Below are 22,115 nucleotides of genomic sequence, written 5' to 3' on the forward strand. Positions count from 1 at the left end.
CTCCAACTGGGACAAATGCGCTGCTCCAAGATAGTGGCAGACACAACTTCCTTGTAGATGTGGAAGCAGGTAAGTAAGGAGCTGCAGGAGGAAAAGTTGAGACTGTGCCTTGCCTCTCCCCTTGCATTTATTGAGCCTCTTAGATTGACACAATTAGGCACGTTATTCTTCTGAACATATTCTTTAAAGGTAATTCAAGCACTGTTACAACCTCTGACTTGGTGCCTTTCATCTCGGCTCCCTGTTTCTCCTATCCTTCTGTCTTGGCTGTCCAGACCACAAACACATATGTCTATGAGCTGCACCTTTTGTGTATGTGCTGTAGCTGATTTGGTATCTTTGCCTATGCATGTAACAAATATGTCTGTAATGAACAGATATAGAAGTGCATACACTATGACCTTTTTGCATACTGAAGAAAAACAGTTTCCTACACTGAAAAGGATTTTCTACTGGGCTACAGCTACCAGAGAAAAGGTGTGTTCTGGGTCCACCATGGTAAAGGTACTGACACTTCTTTAAACTGAGGCAAGCATTTGTAGTTTTTACAAATTCTAACAGACATGGGAAGATCATGCCTAGGTTGAATGGCACCTCAATCACATACCAGCTCCAAATGCAAAGAAGAAGCTCTTATCTGGGTGCTCTTCCAGCAGGTCCTTCACCCTCCTGCCCATTCGCTCGTTTCGCTTGTAGATGAGCTCCTGACGGAAGTAGCTGTCTATTTCTTGGGCAGTAATGCGTTCATGGGCTGGAAGCGTAGCATTAATGAAATTTGGGACCTAAGGTAGATAAAAGAAGTCTTCATGAAAGGTGAATTTATTTCACAGGCAGCTATCATGTGCAGGCACTTTGCTTCACACTGAATGTGGCAATTGCCTTGTCCATCAAGGCACAGTCAGTAAGACAAAACCCAAAGCAAGCTAAAAAAAAAACTTAGCAAACTTCTAAAAATGCATGGCACTTCATTTCTCTCAATGTATCATTTCGTAAGCCATCCAGACAGATTTTTTTTTAAAAATTCTAAGTCAACAAATATTCTCAGTTTGCCACACTGTAGATCCTAAATCCTGATTGCTTGGCTGAAGAAAGTAAATATTTGCTCCTGGCTATCTTTAGCTACATACCTCTTCCTTAAATTGCCATAGGTATGACATAACTTTAATAATAATTACACTCTTCTGAGAGAATTTGACTGCTATCAGAGCCCTCAGGCTTCCAAAGAATAACTGTGGAATTTGAACTAGTTTAAAAAAAACATCCACAAACTTTTCAAAAGAAAGAGGGCCAGATTTTTTCAGGAAAAAGAAAGCTTTACCAACTCTAGTTCCTCTGTCCTCAAGGCATCTTTTAAAATACTGGCTTCCTCTGCTGGGGCCCCAGAACAGCTGTGGCTGCACACTACCTTGACCTCTGGGCAGTGGAGGGAAGCATAAGTCTGCAGTTGCAGCCATACTGCCTTCTTGACAAGTAGCTTTAGGCACTGCAGTTATGGGGATTGCTAACAAAAGGGTCTGGACACAATGGTTTCTGGTCAGTAGGATCATTAATAAGCCAGATGCTTTCCCTTGCAAGGCTGCAGCAGATGAAGAGACTTTGGAGCCACTCAGAGACTATTACTGACTCTATCCAAAGGGTTCTTAGCCTACAGTAGGTCACCTATTAGGCAAGCATGGGGTCAAATATAATTTACTGAGAAGTTCTGCTTAAAACATAAACTGACAGTGTTGCAAACTATTAGTACTCAACTCTACTGTGAGGGAGAGTGCCCTGAAGTGGAGCATCTCATGTTAAGGACAATTGCTCCCTCAGAGACATGCATGTCTCAGCAAGAGTTGTTCTCTCCAAGGACCTAGACACAATGCCAGCTGTCTGCGGTCTGTAACATCTCTGCAGAATAGTGATGAAGCATCTGTATCCTCTTGCAATGCTGGCCTCCTTTGAGAGATCCTTGAAAATCTATGAATGAAGTGCACTGTGTAAAACCTAGACAGTGTTAATGACCAGGTTGGCTGCACCTGCAGGCAGAAGGAAGGCAGCAACACACGTGCAAAGCTCTGTACCAGAAAAGCAAGGTTAGTTTGGCTCTGCAGTACTGCACCATGTGTATCCAAAGCTCATAGGAAAATGGTTATTCAGCCAGGAAAGCCCAGGTATCAACATCCACTTGTTCAATACTGTAATGATAGTGCCTGTGTTTTCATTGACATGCACGAATTGCCAGGCAGTATCTCACAGGCAAGAACAGAGAGGCCTGAGGTTAGCCAATCTAACAGCCCAAACATGCCAAATTGGTCCTGGCTGGGAATTTTCTCGTGGTCTAAAGATCAGAGTGTTGCATTCCACTGTGCTGCTTATAAAACCATCTCCATAAATCCAAGTCTTTGAGGTCTCAGAAGGTCTCTTTCTCTTCACTTCATTCAGTCTAAATCTATCTTTTCTTTGTTTCGCTCCATTTCTACCCTTTAGGCCTTGCCCACACTACACAATTATGCTGATAGGGGACATAAAAAATTTGCAACTTGTCCAGTCTTACACAAGCATCCAAGTCATGAGTGCATTTCTATCCCTATTTTCACAAAAGAGCCTGCTGTTACTCTCTGTTGGCATTAAGTTTGCTCATACCTAAGCGAGCGTAATACCATGGGATCCTTAAGAAAATAAAGGATTAACTCATAGAGCTTTGATGCTAAAGCAAACATGACACTCATCCGAAAGGGAAAGCCATGTGCACCTTCACTGCTTGTGTACAGCAAGACAGGGGTTGAGGTGGTGCGGATTCCTGGAATAGGAGGTGCAGGCAAGCAGATGCGCCAGGGAGACAGCAACATGCCCTTGGCCCTCACCTGCAAAGGGCCTGCCTGAGGAGAGACAAGCACAAGTGAGACAGGGGTTAGCACTCCGGGGACATATGCATAGTGGAAGGGCTGCGGTGGCAAGACTCACTTGAGAAGTGTCATGGTTGAAGATGATGGAGCTGAGGTCCCCACAGTTGTAATGCTTGATAAGGTCTTCTGTCGTATAGGGGATCTGGAAACTGCCTGCTCGGAGGCTCTCCTGCTGCAAGAGAGTCTGATTCAAAGCAAAGACCACCTGAGGGAGGAGGAGAAGGAGGAAAAGACAGAGTTCCTGGTGAGTTCTTGTCTCGTCCTGTGAGAAGGTCACAGACACACAGCCACCTGACCAGGGCTCTCTGAAGCTGCTCCTGCTCCAAGTGTGCCAGTTCTCAAATCGCCAACCCACACTTCCTCTGGGTCCACAGGTACTCACATCTTGGGTCACACGGGCCTGCTCAGAGGGAGCTGCCTCACACTCCAGGGGGTTTTGCCCATGATGTGATTAGTACAGAAGATACAAAGGGGCAGGCTGAAGCAGGGGCAATCTTGATCTCCTAGATTACAGTTTGCCTGACCATGCTCCTCCCACCTAAACTCCTCAGCCACCTACCTAAATTAAGCATAGCTTCTCCTTGTTTGTCCTTCCTTACTTATCTGCAAGAAGAGTCATGGGCTATTGTTCCTATTTTGTGTCTCCTTCTCCCACACACCACACCTATTTCAGGTGGGATGGCTCTCTGGATGAGGCCAGGGAAGCGCAATGGCTGCTCAGGACAGAGGTAGTCACTCTCTCTGCAGCAGCCCAGCATTCACTCTTCTCCTCAGCCTTCCCCTGGGAGTGCAAACACTCCCATTCTCTTTGCCTTAAGGCAGACTATCATGACTGCCACAGCTCCTATCCCCAGGGACCCTCTCCCGTGACCAGGAAGGGAAAGGTCAGCAGAGGTGTTCTCCAGATGTGGCTGCCTCTCCACCTCCAGCACAGCACAGCTCTCCCAAGGTGGTGGCCTCAGGGCCTGACCCAGGGAGAGCTGCAGCTGCCCCTAGCCGGGGCAGTGCACACCCCACAAGGATGACTGCCACTTGAAAGAAACAAGAGAGCACTTTGAAGCAACACTCGACAGGTGCCTCTGGAGCTAAACAGATGACTCAGAACCTCTGTACCTTATGCTAGCTGCTCCAGCTGCTGCACCCGGCAGCTAATGAGCCCTGGAAAGGAAACACTTGGGGTAGAAACTCCCCAGGCTGAACATGGGATGGCAGTGAGCACCCTTGATGGGGCATGGAGCTAGATAGGCATCAGCACAGGGAGCAGTCCTCTGTCAGCACCTGGCAAGAAAAACACTACCATCTCTCCTGAGCACAGCACTTACTCAAGCCACTGCTCGTTTGCACACCAAAACTAGACATTTGTACTACCTACTGGCTTCTTATTTTTATTTTTAAAGAAAGTAAGTTCAGAGATACTGCTTTGAAGTTTTTCAAAAATTATTCTTGGGAGGTTTATTTTCTAAGCTCTGGTTACTCTCTTTGTAACTAACTACTTCTGGATATTTGCCTCAAACACCACCAAAAACACTCTGGAACTGAAAGTATTCACAAACACCATGAAATTCACACATGAGTAAGTATACCCTTAATGTACTGAGATTATGTGAACTGAAGTTTGGGATTACAGAGCAGATGTGGAAACAAACAAGTGGAATTTCCCTCCCCCAAGCACAACAAAATGTCCTACAGAAACGTGTAAGTTCCACCAGACTTGAAATCATGCTGTACCCACTATAGCTAGAACTGCCTGTTTGGATCCAAATCACTGCATATTTAACCTAATATGAAAGCACATAACTCAACATTAGTCCTGGAAGGGTGTTCATAAATAGCAATATTCACTTCCATCTCATGTTTTTAAAAGAGGAAAGAATTCACCTCGTTTGTATAAACTGCAGTCAATTAAAGTAATACCTCCAGGCAGGCACTCAGAAAAGTAACATCAAACTAAGCAGTGTCCATCTTGCAACGGACCTCTGTTTAATTTGAAAGTAAATTAAACAAAAAAAAAATTTAAACCACTTTATGTCTGAACAAAAGTTTGCATGCAGGCTGGGGTTTACTGCACTCTAAAGCCATTGTTTTCCATTTGTTTGGCTTCACTTCTCATACAGAGAAGTCCTAAATGGATGTTAATGACCAGACAAGACGCACTGAGAGACAAGCACTGAGAGACAAGCCAAATCCACACTTAAAATGTGGGATTTCTATAGCCAGGACTGTTAGGTCATGCCAGGAAAATCTTGTATGTACAATCAGACCAGCCAAAAGCACTTCCATGGGAGTGGCTTATTTTGCAAGCTATTTGACTACCATAGCATCATTCACTTGGACAATTTACCATTAGAGCAATATATGCCTTTCTAGACTTTGCAGCCTCTGAAATAATGACCAGACAGTCCCTGTCCACTGAACAGGCAGGGGATGCGGCACTCTCCTGCGCTGGTCAGGTAGCTCTGCCTCAATGTAGAGTAAGCACATCAAAGAGGCTTTGCAATCTTTACTGCTTGATTTCCATCCAAACACAAATCAGCAGAGGGTAACTGGCTTCTGTGGAAAAAACACCAGCCTGCTGAGTGAGACGTGAGAACAAAGCAAATCTCCCTCTCTCAGCTGTACATTCACAGCCTGCACTCCTGCTGTCACTTGCTCTGCATGCTACCCTCTGCTCCACACACCTCTTCCCTCCTCCCTTGCAGTGTCCTTCACGTGAAATAGATTCAGTCTCTTCTCCAAACAGACCTGGCCTAGACTGTAGCATCCAAGTCAAACCACACAGGCTCTTCCTTCCTTATGTACACCCACTGGCCCTATGAAAGTAGCACACAGTAAACAGCAAACAGCTATAGAAACCTGTCCCAAGAGCACAGTTTAAACTGCAATGACAACTTGTAGTTATGAAGGATTACCACACATTTTAGAGGAATAGAGGCAACTCTCCCCCTCTTCCTCCACATCTCTAACCTTCCTGATGCCATGACACAAAACTGTTCTGGTAAGGCAGTTTTGGCAGTTCTATGGTCTTTGCTAAGAGTACATTGTTCTGGTGTGAAGGTGTGAGAGTTGATACTGGGCATGTGAAGGAATTTCAGGAAGGCAACATCTGAAGGACTTGACTGCCCAGATGGAGAAGCACAAAAAACCTTTCACAATGAGGAGGTTTGTGTTTTACCTCAAAGAACAAACAAAGTGTCCCAACGCACTGCCCAAGACTCCCACGTCTCACCCTAACCCTGACTGCCTGGGGATAGAGCACCTAGCAGCCTGCCATGTACTCTGTGGCCCAGTCAGGGGTTTGTGTGGCACTGCTTGGGCTGTTTTCCTTTGGCATGGAGGACTACAGAGGGCTGTTCCCTGCCAGGACAGACTTCCATATGAGCAACATCTTTAGCCATTTGGATCTAGACCTGTCACTGTACATAGCACCTGAGAGAGAAGTCACACAAGACCCACCCAAAGCTCACCCAGAGAGAGGACTTTCACCTTGATGCTGTGAGGGACTGAGGTGGTCTGAGCATCTTGGAGGACAGCAGCAGCAGTTCACGTCTTCTCTAACAAGTTACAGCAACTCATGCATCAGGGTTTGCACAATTACAGTACAGGAATTGCTATTGTCTAAAATACTCTCCACATCAACTGGTCTGAACAAAATGATGGCATCTGCTGGAGGGGAATCATGGCACACCTACTGAACAACTACCTAGGATTACAATTTGGCATCAATATGAGTGTATAGCCTCTCAAAAGAATGTGGTAGTTCCTCTCAATTTCTGTATCACTCATACCTTCTTGAGAGAACTGAAATCTCTCAGCAGAAAGAGGAAGTGTGTGGGGTAGAGAGGGAGAACCTATTTGCAGTACCAGGTGTTGCCCTGCTGAGAAGGTTATCTTCAGTAAATAGTAATGGATAAACACTGTCAGGATCTCAAGAGAAGGAATATTCTGAGCCTACTGTTCTTAAAGGATTTAATTTACTGAGATGGGTCTTGCTTAGAAGTTGATAACTCTTATCCACCATTGTATCTCAAAGAAAACATTAGACTAGGTGCAAAGTGACACTTAAGGAAGACCACAGCCACCAAACTCTGCAAATCAGACCCCAGTCTTGTTTACCAGATGTGAAAAGCTGAAGAAAGTCAACAGAGCACAAAAAGCAGGGAGTAGATCAGCAGGTGGTCTTAAAACTGCTATATTTGCTTGGCACAAATACTGCTTGCCTTCCTAGCTCCCCATTCGCTCTTGCTGTCCTTTCCTTTCTAGTAATTCCAAAGAGTTAAGAAAACAGAAAACCTTTCAATAGGAAACGTTGAAAAGAATTTTTCAGTTTTGCTTTGAAATCAAACCCAAGGATTTGTGCTAAGCTGAGCTCCTCCAGAGGTGGTACAGAAGGTACGCATCTGTCTTGATGGTATCTCTGGCATTGCACTGTTTCATTACTTCCAAGATCTTTCCTGTGTTGGAATCCACAGAAATTGCTCCATATTCACCCTCCTTGCAAAACTATTATTCCTTACTTCACACACCCCCCTCCAGCAACTCTATCCTACTCTGCTCCATTAAGTGTATTCACACTAGCATCAAAGCATCTCCTGAAAAGAAGCATTCAGAGAACAAAAGTAACAAGTTTATTAGAAAGGGATTTTTTATCTCCCACCTCCCATTTTCACTGTGATCTCTCTGTCTTCCCCTAACCCTCTCCCTTTTTGTACTGTGGAAAAAATCGATTAAGCTCTCCAGTATACATGTTGCTGCAAAACTCGTTCTCCTCCTAGAGATTTCTTCAGCTGTCAGGAGACACTTGTCCCCTTTGCTAGCATTGTTGGAGTGGCCTGCTAGGCTAAGGGGGTGGGGAAAAAGAGGGTTAGAGCCTGGCAGATGCCTTTTTTGTCAAAGACAAAAGACCCCCTGCCATCCTCTCCACTTTTCAGCACTTTCATCCACATGGGATCAAAGTGCTGTTCTGCATATGAAAGGAAGCTGGCATTATTCGCCTCAAATTAGCCTATCGCCATCCCGCTAGCCTCCAAGTCTTCCCAACAAAAGCGCTCACATCTGTTCCATCATTTGCCTCATCATCTGTTGTTTTTTTCCTTTCTGCTCTCAGTTTTTGAGGGCCATTCAGCTCCTTGAATTATAGTCTGGGGGAGCATCTTCCTTGCTCTGGGATCGCTCAGCCGGACAATTTGCTTTTAATTGTCTTAAGGAATCAAGGGCTGCCTTTGGGTTCTTCCCAGTGACTAACTGCATCCATTATGGCTTCCATTCAGCCTCTTCAGGCAACTCTTACCCTCTTTTTCCTCCTTATCAAAAGTGTGTTTCTCTCCTTGCTCTTCACCTGGAGGAGACCATTGCTTCTCTGGGCCAGTGAACACTACTGCCCCAAATCAAAGTGAGCCTTAAATTAAAAGCATCATGACTATGAAAGTCAATAATTCTTCTTTGTCATGGTAATGGTCCAGCAGGCCAAGTGTTGAGTAGAATGCAGGATTCCTCACTCCAATGTGATGCAGCTCTTTAGATGTCTGGTGAGACTTTGAGGCAGAAAGTTGGGGCTGGCAATCTTAGAGCCTGGAAACCAGAACCCACCTGACATGAAGAGCCCTGCAAACACCAGTCAGCAGCCACAGGCAGAAGATGTCCTATTTTAACATGGGCTAAAAATAGCAAAAGGGGGTTTAACCCACCATTTGCAGCCTTCGGAGCAGTCTAAGTCACTTCCAGGGAGATGGTGTGGCCTTTGCAACAAGCTATTGTAATAAGAGGGAAAAAGAATGCAAACTGCCAAACGTCTGTGAGAAAAATTGGATTCAAGGCATTAGCAGAAACAGGTTGTTTGAGGGACTCATCCAGGGACCAAAAGACAAAGAGTACAAGTCAATGAAACCAAAGGAAATAGAAATACTCTATGTTACTTATGAGCCACAAGTTTCCAAGGGCTTCATAGTATTAATAGTGGTATGTTTTATTTTTCTCAAAAGCCAGCATTGCAAGTAGAAGGAGATCTAGTGAGATCATCCAAGGCACTTAGATGACACTCTGTCTCAAATCAGGCACAGAGATGCTGAGACAGGTGAAGGCAGTGTAGAATTTGATCTTTGGTCTGCTGACAACAAACTCACACTATCATATTATATGCCAGATTCTTGCAGTGTATCTTTCCAGAACTGAACAAAAAGATACTAAAATTTTTGGTTGTTATTGGGAATTTACATAGGAATGCACAAGCCAACCCTTCTCCTACTAGGAGCTATAAAAATAAGGGACTTCAGAAGCCATGAATGAATTTTTGATCCTCCTCTTGTTGCAGGAAGATGGTTGATAACATTGAATTAGAGGAACACTACTTACAGCACTGCTAGAAAAAGTGCAACTCATTTACTTACAGCACTGCATTAATACATAGCCTATTGTCTGAGCAATTTACACTGATTTACAGGCATTTACGTTTCCACTGACAGCAGCAGAAATAAACACCTTGCTATGTGCTGAATGTGGATTAAGACAGTGGTGGAATAGGTTGTTCCCATTTCACATCTTGCAATTCACATTTGGACACCTCCAAGGCCTTGCTGGAACTTACTCCCATCTCTCTACAGGGCTAATTGTGTGGCTATGAACCTGCTGCCACACCTCATCCCTGAGAACTCTCCATCTAAACTCACTGGGATTCCTCCTTGTGCTGCAGAAATGCCTCAAGCTTTTGGAAAGTGCATCCTTATGCAGAAAATCTTTGAACTGGTGATCCATATTTGGATGTTACTAGGGAAGGAATAAACTTTTTTCTCAATTCCATCTTTGTTAAATTTTTTAATGCTAGCAAAGTTTGGTTTCCAAACCTTCACATATCAAACCTTCACCAGGTACATTTTTAATTAAACAAACAGAACTAGGGACTAGCCCTTTGTCTATATTTCAGGTTTCTACAGCCCTGAAGCAAAGTTCAAGGCAAAAAAACCCATACTTTCAACACATTAAAATTAGAATCTGTGTCTGCCTCCTACTCAGCATTTCTTCAGCTGGCAATGTCCAGCTTGTTTTGGATTATCATTATCACATAACTCCTAAACTCAGGTCAAGATCAGACCTGGGAACAATTAACTAAATGAAAAGGAATTACTAACAATCCTGATTTCTCTCAGGATGTGCTTACTTTCCAATTTACAGGACTGTCTAACCAATACACTATTAGTAAGAATTTCTTTCCTTTGCCTAATTATTTATTTTACAAGATACTTAGATAACCACCTCAAAAAATTTTAAGGTTTCTTGGGCTGAGACTACCTATACTTTTAAAATTCAACACCTGCAATTGATATTTTGTTATTTAGTTTGTATGTTTAAAGAAACTCCAACCTTCTACTAAAATAGGAGTTTAGTCCATCTTGTCTTCCTTCTTTTCCACGGGATACTTTTAAATTTAGTTGAAGCAAAACTAAAATACTGAGGTTAATGAAACAAACAATTTAAAAGAAACACTTTTAAACAACTTCAGAAGAAAATTCTCACAGAAAGGAAACCAGCTGGTGCTCCGACCATAGAAAATATGTAAAAAATATATAAATGATGAGACATCACTGTGTTTGCCACTCTAAGCAACACAGCCAAAGCCTATCTATCTCCACAGCTTCAAGGACAGCATTTAGCAGTAGCTTTTATCTTCCTCAAACACAAGCACTGAAACTAAACAAACTTGGTATTGATGACCTGAGATTTGGTTTCTAGGTTTTTTTCACTCAACCACAGATGCTATCTGGAGTGCCTCTAGGTGAAAGAAAAAGTCTTACAAGTCCCCTCTTGCCTTCACTGATTATTTTTTTGTTCTCTCTACCACATGCCATGTATAGCTTAGGACTAAACTTGACAACAGTTTGGATGATTGCTAGAACTAACATGCACAGGAAATGTAGAAAACTGCAGTTTGAACATACTCTCACCAGTATTTGTACACCTTTGCAGTGTAACAGAGTAATTAAGAACGAAAATTTAAATTGGCTGGAGTGCTTCCCTTTCTTTCTGCAAACTGCTGAATATGACTTGTGTAACTCATGTAAGAGTAGCAATTCAAGACTATAAAGCTAATAGAGTAAACAAACTAGCCTTGCAATGTCATGAACAAGCCCTGACAGTTATCACATGTCATCTGGTAACCATGAAATGAGATATTTTGGATTTTCATGAAGTTCTGCCAGCTGGGAAAGCATGTTCCATCTAAAACACCCAGCACTGATAAAACATTTTTCCATTCAATAAAACAATTAAGCCAGGACTCTGGTTGCTATTCCAAACAGAACAACAATTTTGAACTAGCATTTATGTCTTAGGCAACTAGAAGCACCTTCAAGAGAAGGTCCTGGCTTCCACATGGAGCATAGCAGAGTGCAAGATGACCTTTTCCTGGGTGCAAGGTTTGAAAGGAAATTTTCATATTATGTTTATATATTGTTATACATTGTTCAACTTGCCAAGATAAACCTCAAAGAAGAAGGGTTGAAATGTCCCTAGCTCGTTTCAGACGGATCAGAGGCTGGAAGTTCTCAGGACAAAAGCTTTCTAAGAGAAATAGCTGACAAAATTTTCAAATAGTGAGACACAGGCCTAAATCTGTGCTCTACATTGTAACTGTAAGCTTAACCACATAGAAAAACTAGCATATCCCAAGGAGGATAGGAATTTTCAAGCCACCAGCTGTGCAGTGTGAACCCCCTGAGATGATGTTCTTGGAATGAATCAGCTTGCTTCACTGCAAGATGGCCCCTCCACTCACCTCCCCAGCTGTCCACATTAGGACATGATCAGTGGTTCCACTTAAGCCAATGCATCAAGCTGCCTTTGTGGTAAAATCTAATATACTCTGATGTTTAGACCCATGAAAACCCACCTGCTGCCAGTACAATCAGGAAACTGTTGAGCTGGTACTTCTGAAAGACTGTTTATCGCTAGAAAGAACCTGAGTTTTGGGGGTTTCTTCCCCTCTTTGTTTTATTCTTAAAAGTGTTTGTTGCATGCCAACAAGGATCCCTCAGGAATTTTAAGTAGCTGTCTAAATCCAATTGATTTGCAAGAAATCTCATATCAGGTAAGCTATTGCTCTCAAAGAATGGAAAATGTTAACCTTCTGAGCCAGGTTCAATGCATCCAAAGCCAGAAGAAAAGATTATTTCCCCTGCTAACCTCATGACTTGTCCACCGTACTACAAGCCTTTATTATCTTCCTGCCCCTGCTGCCAACAATTAAAAAATAAAGGTGTTAAATCATCAAACAGTAATTGCAGTCCATCACGATATGAAGTCAGAAGGATGTCAGGTCAAACTGAATCACAGAAGGTTTGTAATAGGCACCTACCAACACTGCCACTTGGAATGGACAGAAAGAATCACGGAAAAATTATCTCAAGATTTTGTCAAGCAAAAAAACCATGAGAATACCTCTGAACTCAAACCTTTCAGATCAACTGAACAGAAATTTCTTAACCATCTCAGTGAACAAGTTAGACAACAGTTCCAAGAAGAGCTAACCCTGTCTTCTTTAGCACTTTTGAGCCCTAGATGGTCAAATCATTTTGTTAAAGGCCAAGGCAGGTCAACTTCCCCACAGCAGTTCCAGCACATGTTCACACACACTTACTGTCAGAGTAAGTGTCCTGGATAAACATTTGCTCAAGGATCCCTGAGAAAAGCAGAGGTATCTGCCAAGAGCTCATAATTTTCACCAAGTCACCATGATTACATAAATCTGACTGTAAAGATTGAAATGGCCAAAGATTAGCAGGAAGGCTCTTGGGAGTGCTGAAAAGAATAGAAGCAAGAACAAAGCATGGCAAGATTTATCTCACGAGCATGTTATACTTTGGCCTCAGAAGTTAAAAACTGGGTAGTTTTCCTGGGCTAGACAGGCTTTTTCAGAAATTACGTGGAAGAGCCGCAGTGCAAGTGATATCTACTCAACCATCAACTCCATGTACGGAAAAGATGCAAGAATATATTGGCTTAAGTTCTGCAACTTTTGGCATCAAAGCAAAAAGCTTTGGTGCACTCAGAATTGTGCAAAAGATTTTAAAGGCATAATGGGATGTGAATCATCAATCTCTGAATCCAGTTTTGGAACTAACAAACAACATTGTACAACATTAGTTGTTCGGTGAGTATCTGTTGAAACTGTAACAGGGAAGAAACAACAAGCAGGTAATCAGGGAAAAATAATTGAAGTGGCTGAAATATTCATCCTGCCCAAGCTAGGTATATTCTGACAAGCTGTACTTATAGACTAATGGGATCTTTCCCAGGGATCCCCAAGTGATTTAATTCTGCCCTCAAGGTCTGTATAGCATAGGCATGAGACTTGTACTCCTAAAAGTCTAGTCTGAAAACTACATTTGAATGAGAACACAACATATACAAAGTCCTGGGTTAAATTTCATTACTACTATCCACCCCAAAGATCTGCAGACAGATGCCTTCCTCCTGCATCATTACATGTTGTTACTAATGTGCACCTTCTCTATGTCAGGCAACACCTACCGGAACTCCTTATGTTTATGTCTCTTCAGTTAAAATCTGAGATGCAGGTCCAGAAGGTATGTGTCTATGCAGTGTTTTGACACTGGATTAAGGATAAAATAGTTCAGAGATTGCCTCACTCTGGATTGTGACACGGAATAGATAACATAAAGCAGCTACTTGTCCTTTGGAATACTCTGCATATCACCCCTGTAAAGCTTCTACAGGGTTTTAAAAAATGTTCATGTACATGAAAGGATTAAAATGCTTCTCCCAAACTCATATACAAGAAAAATAAAGTTGGCATTGAGAAACTCATGTCAAAATCCATCAGACAAAAGAAAGAATCTCTAATAATCCTGAACTCCTTCTCTGAAAATTCTTCATTTTATTATCTTAGAAAAATTGCCACCCTGTTGCTATTTCTGACTCACCTGTAAACTTTCTAACTAGCAACAATTCCCTAGACAAAGTTGCCTCCTAAAAATAGGACCCTCGGTGTTTGCTACCCTGCAATGTGTGATTCCCAAATAGAGAACCTTTTGCCACAATCATTAACAGTGAGAGACTCCACTGGAGCAGTTTGTGTCATAGCTCAATGGCAGCTGAATCCAGCACTTCTCAGAGACTACACACACCAGCATGCCACAATATGCAATGTATCCTTATGTTGGTGTGGTTTTCCACTTCATCCTATTGGGATTCTGTTTCCAAAGTTGTGCTCACACCCTCTTCAAAGCAAACCTAGCTCCAAACCTTCCCTTCCTTTCTAGTAGCTACTGTTTCCCCAGGGACATTAGCTTGCTTTTTTACTCAAGCTCATATATTGGGTTTTTTTGCCTCTTTACACATGAGCAGGACAGGGAACTCACTGAAGACAGAGAAATGCCAATATTACTTCTTGCTTAATTTTTCCAGCAGCATTTCAGCTTGGAAGAAAAGCCCACAAGAGCCCTGCTGGTGTAGGAATCTTCCTAAACATTGCCCTAAGAACTCTCATCCAAAAACACTCATTAACCAATATCAGACATGAGTTGCTCTCAATGATGTCAGTTGTCCAGGCTCAGGATGAAATACAACTAAACACAAACCTAACAGGACAAGATAATTTCCTGCCCAGAATGTGCCATATTTATTATGTTGTTAAACACACTTGGTGTTGAAAAGCAAATTCACATCAAGCATCTTACTAGAAAACCTTAAATAGAATAACCTCTGTTTGTGATAGATAAACCAAGGAATTAAATCACCAACCCTCAAAACATCATTTCATACTACTGTATAAATCCAAAAATCCTGAAATGTGGTCAGATCTCCAGAACCTGCTGAGTGGTTTGAAATTTATGCCAAAAGGAAATTTAAGTTTCTGAAAAGGTTTCAGAAGCCACTGGATACTTTGCAGATGAATCCCACTGTGATCTCTGTGAGCCCAAAGATCTACTGTGGGTACACATGTGAATTTCGAGGACAGAGGACATTAAAGCCTTTTGTCATGTGCATGTACACCACTGTCCAAAAAATTAAGCCCTAACCAGCTACCAGACTTCCAGCTGAGCAAATTAAGTGTCACACTTTGCTAGTGTGTCTCTTCATTGCTTCTACTTGCCTTCTTGCACTCAAAAATAGGATTTCAGATTATATGGACACATTGAGCTGGTTCTGATACATTGGCTGAAGCCTCTCTTCCTGCTGCACAAACCAGAGCTCTACATAAATTTGCTTCCTTTTCCATTCCAAGCTCCCTCTTCCAGGTTTAGTCTTCCCCTTCTGCTTGTTCATGTGTGACCTGCTGGCAATCACTTTAATTGCGTGACTGCCCAAATAAGCCACAGGGTCAATGGAAGTGCCACTGGCAGACTGGAGACCTGACAAGCTCAGTCTGAGCTCACTCATTTCAGTGTTCTCAGTTTTCTGCTGCTCCAAAGGTGGAAGGAAGGGTAGGGTCCATTCCTGGTGGTCATATTCTCAGTGCTCAAATTCATATGCTCACTGCTGTCACATTTGCTTTTTGTAATCAGGCTATCTGTACCGGATGCAACAGCTAAAGGTCAGTATTTCAGTATCAAATTCGAGTTGCAACAGTGATGTATCAGATTCTTCTGACATGACAGCATTGATTCTCTGCCAGGTGACAAGAAGCATTATGGAAGGAAGTACTTGCACACCCATCCATAAATGGCATGAGTGAGATCAAAGGCAGACAACTCACTCCCTCGGTATGTCCTCTGGTCAGCATCAAAGCTTAGTACCAAGCCCAGAACCCCAGTTCTTTTCAAACTCTACTGCACAACCTCTGTACAATTCCTTCCAGGAGACCTTTCAGATGAAGTGGATAGCACTGCTACCTGACAAGTGTCCTGCTTGCCCAACGTTCACACCAGGACAGTGAAAGCTTACAAACACAAAAATAGCTGCACTACTAAATTAAGAGGTGCAAATATCAGTCATACACCAGGCTCACAGCTACTATGTCCAATTGCATGCATGTTCCTAAATATTTCAAGGCAAGTAAAACAAAACCTAACGGCTGCACAACCTGGCAAGTAACTTCTTCATTCTCTTTATTCCATCAATAGGACATGGGACATGGGAGTTCTCTCAAGTCTGTTTTTTCCAAGAAACACAATCACATAAACATCAATCCAAATCATAACTCTGTTCTCAGTCTGTCTGCTATAGATATCCAGCCTCTGCTGGGAATATATCACTCCCCTGCAGAGGCCCTTGGAAAAATATTAGCACCTTTATTTGCATCCAGGAAAGAACATACAGGCAATTTTACTTATGGTTCAGTTAATCCAGCCCCATGTTTTCCTATTTACTCAGCAATCACATAATTCTGCTCCAGAGGCCATCAAAATTTTGTCAGCACAATTTTTATCTTGAGTGATATGATTTATCATGGAACTCACAAGCCACAGGGCTCAGTACATTGTGTCAGGGATGTATCTGGTGCAGCTCAGTGTTGATTTTAACTGTGGTCAGACAGAGCAGTCACCCAAGGACACCAGAACATGGCACGTGAAAACACTGCACATTTTGAAAACCATCATTAAAAATCAGACCCAAGCAATCATGAAATAAAAATAATAATACTTTAAGCCCCTCATAATTTTTTCCCATGCCAATGGAATAGTTGCAACATCACTGAACAAGATGGTCTTAAATTCTCCACCATTAGAAAAGGCTAATTCAATTTCAATTTAAAATAGCTGAAAAACAGTTTGATATAAGCGCTGACATGTTTGACCTTTTGTAACATTTGAAAATCATTGTAATTTAACTTTCTGCTTAACAATTTCCAAGGGCATCGCTTTAATCTTGTTAAAGACTATTGCTACATTTGCGTAGCCCAGTTTTCATGGATCTCACTTGTTTTCCATGAATCTTCAAGAAGGCTGCCTAGAAGTTTGCAGTATCCTGTGCTACTTCCTTTAGAAACCTCGGCTGTGTATATCAGCTCCTGCTGGTTTTGCAATGGTTTGTTTTACCAGGCACCCTCTCCCCCTCCTCCTTATCAATAACTTGCTGGGTAAACCAATATCAGTTCCATTCTTCTCCTGATGGTCCATTGCAGCACTGGTTTTTAGCTAAAATATTTGCTTACTTTCTAACTTTGAGTACTGAGTAACTTTCTGAGTACTTTGGAGTATCTGAGCCTTTCTGCCATGCTCAGATACTCCAAAGGTGTTCTTTCAAGAACTTCTCTCTTTTTATTTTTCTTTCCTACCTCCACAGCTTTTGCTCCCATGCTGTAAAATAGGGTAATGAATATTTCTGCATCATAAGGGACTCTGCACCCATGCAGACCTGCTGGTGGATAGTTCTCAGAAACCTGGCCACCAGAAAAGCCATTTAAAACACTTCTTGCTTCTGCTCACTCAATTTTCTTATCACCCTCATTAGACTGCATGGTTTTACTGACTCTAGAGCACATTCCTCATTTAACAAGTACAAAAATATTTAATGAGTACAAACCTGTACAGTCAATATCCTTTATTTGGAAGGGAACCCAAGCAACAAAGCATTAGTTGCACCAATAACTGTTTTGGATAAACCCAGAAAGTCCTCTGAAATGTCTCCCTAGTTTTGAGTGGTAGCTAGATATTTACAGGCTACTAGAGGGGGAGGCAGGAAGGGGCAACAGAAAGGAAGTCCCATGGTTGAATTATGTAAAAAGGGTTTTTTACAGTCTTTTAAATTCCTAACTGTTGGCACAAGAAAATATCTCTGCTTTTGTCATGAGGGTCTTCATCCTCAGTCCTGTTCTCTTAAAAGACCCTGTAAAGGAGAATGAGGTGTCTTTCAAAGGTGCTGGCAAGCAGTACAGCTAAAAGCAAAAGAAGCCTTTGCAGAAAGCACACATTCTAGAGGCGGCAAAAAACCCCAACCAACAAAAAGCCCAAGAGCTGCCATCAGGTTTCCTTTTTACAGAATGACCAGATGGATGCACTAAGCCTGCTGACACAGCTCACAAGGAACTACCAGAAACTTGGACCATAGGTTTGCTGCTGGCGCTAAAGCTTCTAACTGCAGAAGTCCTCCTCAGTCCATGTGAAATATCACAATTGTAGACAATAGTGCTCCAGCTGTTTAGGATAGAGCTCCTAAAATATCTGCTGCTTCTCTTTCCATATAGCAACACACACCAAACATGTTCTTCAGTTAGAGTGCATGTACCGCCCTGTGCTACCGTGCACAGCTGTACCCAGGAGGGTACAAGGAGTCTGTAGTCACACATAGTTTGTGACTTGTGCAACAGTGCAAAAACTCAGATACCATGAACCAAGCACTCTGTCCAGGAACACTGCACAAACTAGTACAGCTGAGCTAAACCACCATAATCCATCCACATTTCATTTTACCCTTCATTTGTTCTCACACTGCTTATTAAGTTTTATCTATCCAGCAAAAGCTTATGAGATTTACTACATTACAATTCATTTGCAAATTTCTGACAAATTTGAGTTTCAAGATGGTCATATCTCTTGAGCTTTCCAAACCAAAAGGGCACTGAAATCAAAGGACTTTTCAGACTTACAAACAGGCAGTATGTTTAAGCAAGCTAGTTTATGATGTCTTTGCAGGGCAGGGGGGCTCACTGCAAACCGAAAGTGTCTTTCTGTTATAGGCTAAGGAGCTAAAAACAACAAAATTGATTGTGAAGTCCTGGATCTTCATTTAGTTCATGGAGACTTACTACAACAAATAAATTTTGGTGGGTTTTTTGCTTGGTTTGAGGTTTTGTGGGGTTTTTTTGCTGTTGTTTTGGTTTTGGTTTTAGTTGGGTTTTTTTGGTTGCTGATATTTTTAATTCTAAGGTGAAAAAGGTAATGAGAACTTCTCCTTTGGAAATAGAACAATATTTCACAACAGTTATGGTAAAATGAAAGGATAATCTCAGATGGATCAAATCAAAATGTGGGAAGAAAAAAATCAGAATTGGTATACAAATAAAAATGAGGAATTACTGTGAAGGTAGCCACACCATCACAGTATCTGTGGGTGGCAGGGCACCAGAAAATTTATGAATCAACAACATGATATTTTTGCCAAAGGCAGTCCCCAACAGTGTTATATGTACACTACTGTACACAGTACTCCAGGTGGGGTGTCACAAGAGCAGAGTAGAGAGGGAGAATCACCTCCTTCAACCTGCTGGCCACACTCCTTTTGATGCAGCCCAGGATTTGGTTGGCCTTCTGAGCTGCGAGCGCCAGCTCATGCTGAGTTTTTCATCCACTATCACTCCCAAGGCCCTCTCCACAGGGCTGCTCTCAATCACTTCTTTGCCCAGCCTGTACGTGTGCCTGGAATTGCCATGATCCAAGTGTAGGACTTTGCATTTTGCTTTGCTGAGCATCATGAGGTTTGCATTGTCCCACCTCTCAAGCCTGTCAAGGTCCCTCTGGTTGGCGCCCTCTCCACTGCCTTCAATCACTTCTTTGCCCAGCCTGTACGTGTGCCTGGAATTGCCATGATCCAAGTGTAGGACTTTGCATTTTGCTTTGCTGAGCATCATGAGGTTTGCATTGTCCCACCTCTCAAGCCTGTCAAGGTCCCTCTGGTTGGCACATCCCTTCCCTCCAGCATGTCGACTGCCCTACACAACTTGGTGCCATCAGTAAACTTGCTGAGGGGCACTTGATCCACCTGTCCACCCAACAGAGATGTCGAACAGTATTGGCCCCAACACCAACCCCTGATGGACACCACTCTTCACTGGCCTCCACGTGGACAAGCCATTGACCACAACTCAATGTGCAGCCCTCCAACCAGTTCTTTATTCACTTAGTGGGCCATCCATCAAATCCATGTGTCTCCAATTTAGAGACACAGATGTCATGCGGGACAGTGTCAAATGCTTTGCATAAGTCCAGGTAGACAATGTCAGCTGCTCTGCCCCTGTCCACTTGCTTTGCTGAGCATCATGAGGTTTGCATTGTCCCACCTCTCAAGCCTGTCAAGGTCCCTCTGGTTGGCACATCCCTTCCCTCCAGCATGTCGACTGCCCTACACAACTTGGTGCCATCAGTAAACTTGCTGAGGGGCACTTGATCCACCTGTCCACCCAACAGAGATGTCGAACAGTATTGGCCCCAACACCAACCCCTGATGGACACCACTCTTCACTGGCCTCCACGTGGACAAGCCATTGACCACAACTCAATGTGCAGCCCTCCAACCAGTTCTTTATTCACTTAGTGGGCCATCCATCAAATCCATGTGTCTCCAATTTAGAGACACAGATGTCATGCGGGACAGTGTCAAATGCTTTGCATAAGTCCAGGTAGACAATGTCAGTTGCTCTGCCCCTGTCCACCAATGCTGCAGCCCCATCATAGAGGGTTCCCAGATTTGTCAGGCATAATTTGCACTTTGTAAATCTATGTTGACTACTAGCAATGACCTTTTTGTTTTTCATGTGCCTTAGCATAACTTCCAGGAGAATCTGCTCCATGATCTTACCTGGCTACTTTGTCCAGAACTTTCTCGTTTCAAGTGATACCAGAATACTGGAGCATTCCAGCCCTGAAAAGCTGATCATGGAAATGAAGCCAAGAGTTGCATTGATTGACAGGTTGCTCCAACCTCTTGACTTCTTTTGTACATTTGTGCCTCTCTATTAAACAAGTTTTAGCTGCTGCTGTAATGCAAAACTAAAATTGGCTAAAAAGCAAATATTGTAGCACAGTAATTAATTAAGAGTCATCTAGTGTGGTGAAAATAAATGTATGCAGAGAGAAAGCCAGTGATCAAAATTCCATGATAACTTTCCCAAAGATTAGTTTCTGAGAAGACAGATTATAAAAAGGCATACTTTCTGTGGCAATTTTGTTAAACTCAGCAAACCCACAAGATCTGAAATATTCGTTTGCTACATGACAGAATAATTTCATCTTGGAGATTGTTTATATAGTGGTGGTTAGCATTTTCTCTGAGTCATGACACCTGATGACAAGAAAATCATCCACATCGTATGGGCTCAGTAGCACTCCACAAAACAGCTCAGTCACAAATTTTAATAACTGCCAACTGCAGGCACTGAATTGCCCCTTCAATTTCAATTTTACTAAATTGGTTAAATCAATCAGTTTATTTTATAAAACTACTCAACATACCAAGTGTCATTGTTAAATTAGCTGTTAAAATTTAGTTACTGAACAGAAATCATTCATGCATACCCACAGAGTTCAGAGGCCACTCAACTTGCTCCTATAGCACAGAGGGATTCGCAACATATTTCTATCCACCAGAAAATTTTACTGAAAGAGTGACTGCAGCCATGGGACTGCATTAATCTCTGCAATGCATGGATCCCATCCACAAGTCTTTGTGGCAGAGCAAAAAACCAAAACCACCAAAATAACAAGTATCACAAGGAGATGTTCCAGTACTCAAATCCTTCTTGACAAATCCTCTCTCTGCCAAACCTTATCCCTCAACTTCATGTCTCTCTCAGATGTTCTTCACATATCTACCTCCCATTGCACTGCTGCTTCAGCTTAGCATGCTCACGTGCACACACACACACCACTTGGACACAAATGTGTACCATCAAGGGAAATCTGAGTGCCATTTCAGAGAAGTGTTATGAAGCGGCTAAGGCTGCTCCCCAGCACAGAATGGCTCCAACAGAGATGGATGCAGAGCATTTACCTTTCCTCTGAGACTCACACCTCGTAGGCAACCAGACACACAGCACTGGTGGCCAGGCCTAATGTAGCTGAGACAGAACACAGCTGCAAGCTTCACCCACACTAGCCAGCTTACACTTACACGTACACATGAAAAAAGCCAGAACTGCAGCAACATATGCAGCACCTGAAGCTGCATCTCTAGCACAGACTAGCAACCAGGAGGAATGGTTCCTGTAGGAGGGGACTGTCAGGAGAGGCTGCAGAGCAGAAGCAAAAGCAAAATTTCAATCTTTGTAGCAGATACGATTTGCTGCCAAGGTGTTGCCTAGTCTTATCATGTGCACATGTTTCCCTTGACTGAAATGGCACCAGCTGCCCATATCTTCCCCAAGAAACAAAAAGTTCACATAGGTATGGTATAGAATAGCAGATAGAAAAGGATTCTCTGCCATAGTATTTACACAGTCTCCAAATTCTCCACCAAATTGTTTCCAATTCCCAAATATATCCAGAAGCCTTCTTTCAGTGTAGACAATAATCTTCATATTGCCTTCCTCAGTACTGACTTTCAGAGCAATTCACAGGTAGA

At 42.6% G+C, this 22,115-nt stretch overlaps 1 protein-coding gene across 1 annotated transcript in view; it reads right to left on the reverse strand.

The window, feature by feature from the left end:
- The window catches only part of LOC103803154 (metalloprotease TIKI1-like), a gene marked incomplete at its 5' end in the record, with an annotated part of 71,144 nt that overhangs the window by 23,574 nt on the left and 25,455 nt on the right, over positions 1–22,115 (reverse strand). The window contains 2 exons of the mRNA XM_009075695.1: positions 608–782; positions 2,947–3,093. Of these exons, the coding sequence (XP_009073943.1) occupies positions 608–782; positions 2,947–3,093 (322 nt within the window). The remainder of the gene's footprint in view (positions 1–607; positions 783–2,946; positions 3,094–22,115) is intronic.

This window comes from Acanthisitta chloris, unplaced genomic scaffold (genome assembly GCF_000695815.1).
Source record: "Acanthisitta chloris isolate BGI_N310 unplaced genomic scaffold, ASM69581v1 scaffold2920, whole genome shotgun sequence".
Lineage (NCBI taxonomy): Eukaryota > Metazoa > Chordata > Aves > Passeriformes > Acanthisittidae > Acanthisitta > Acanthisitta chloris.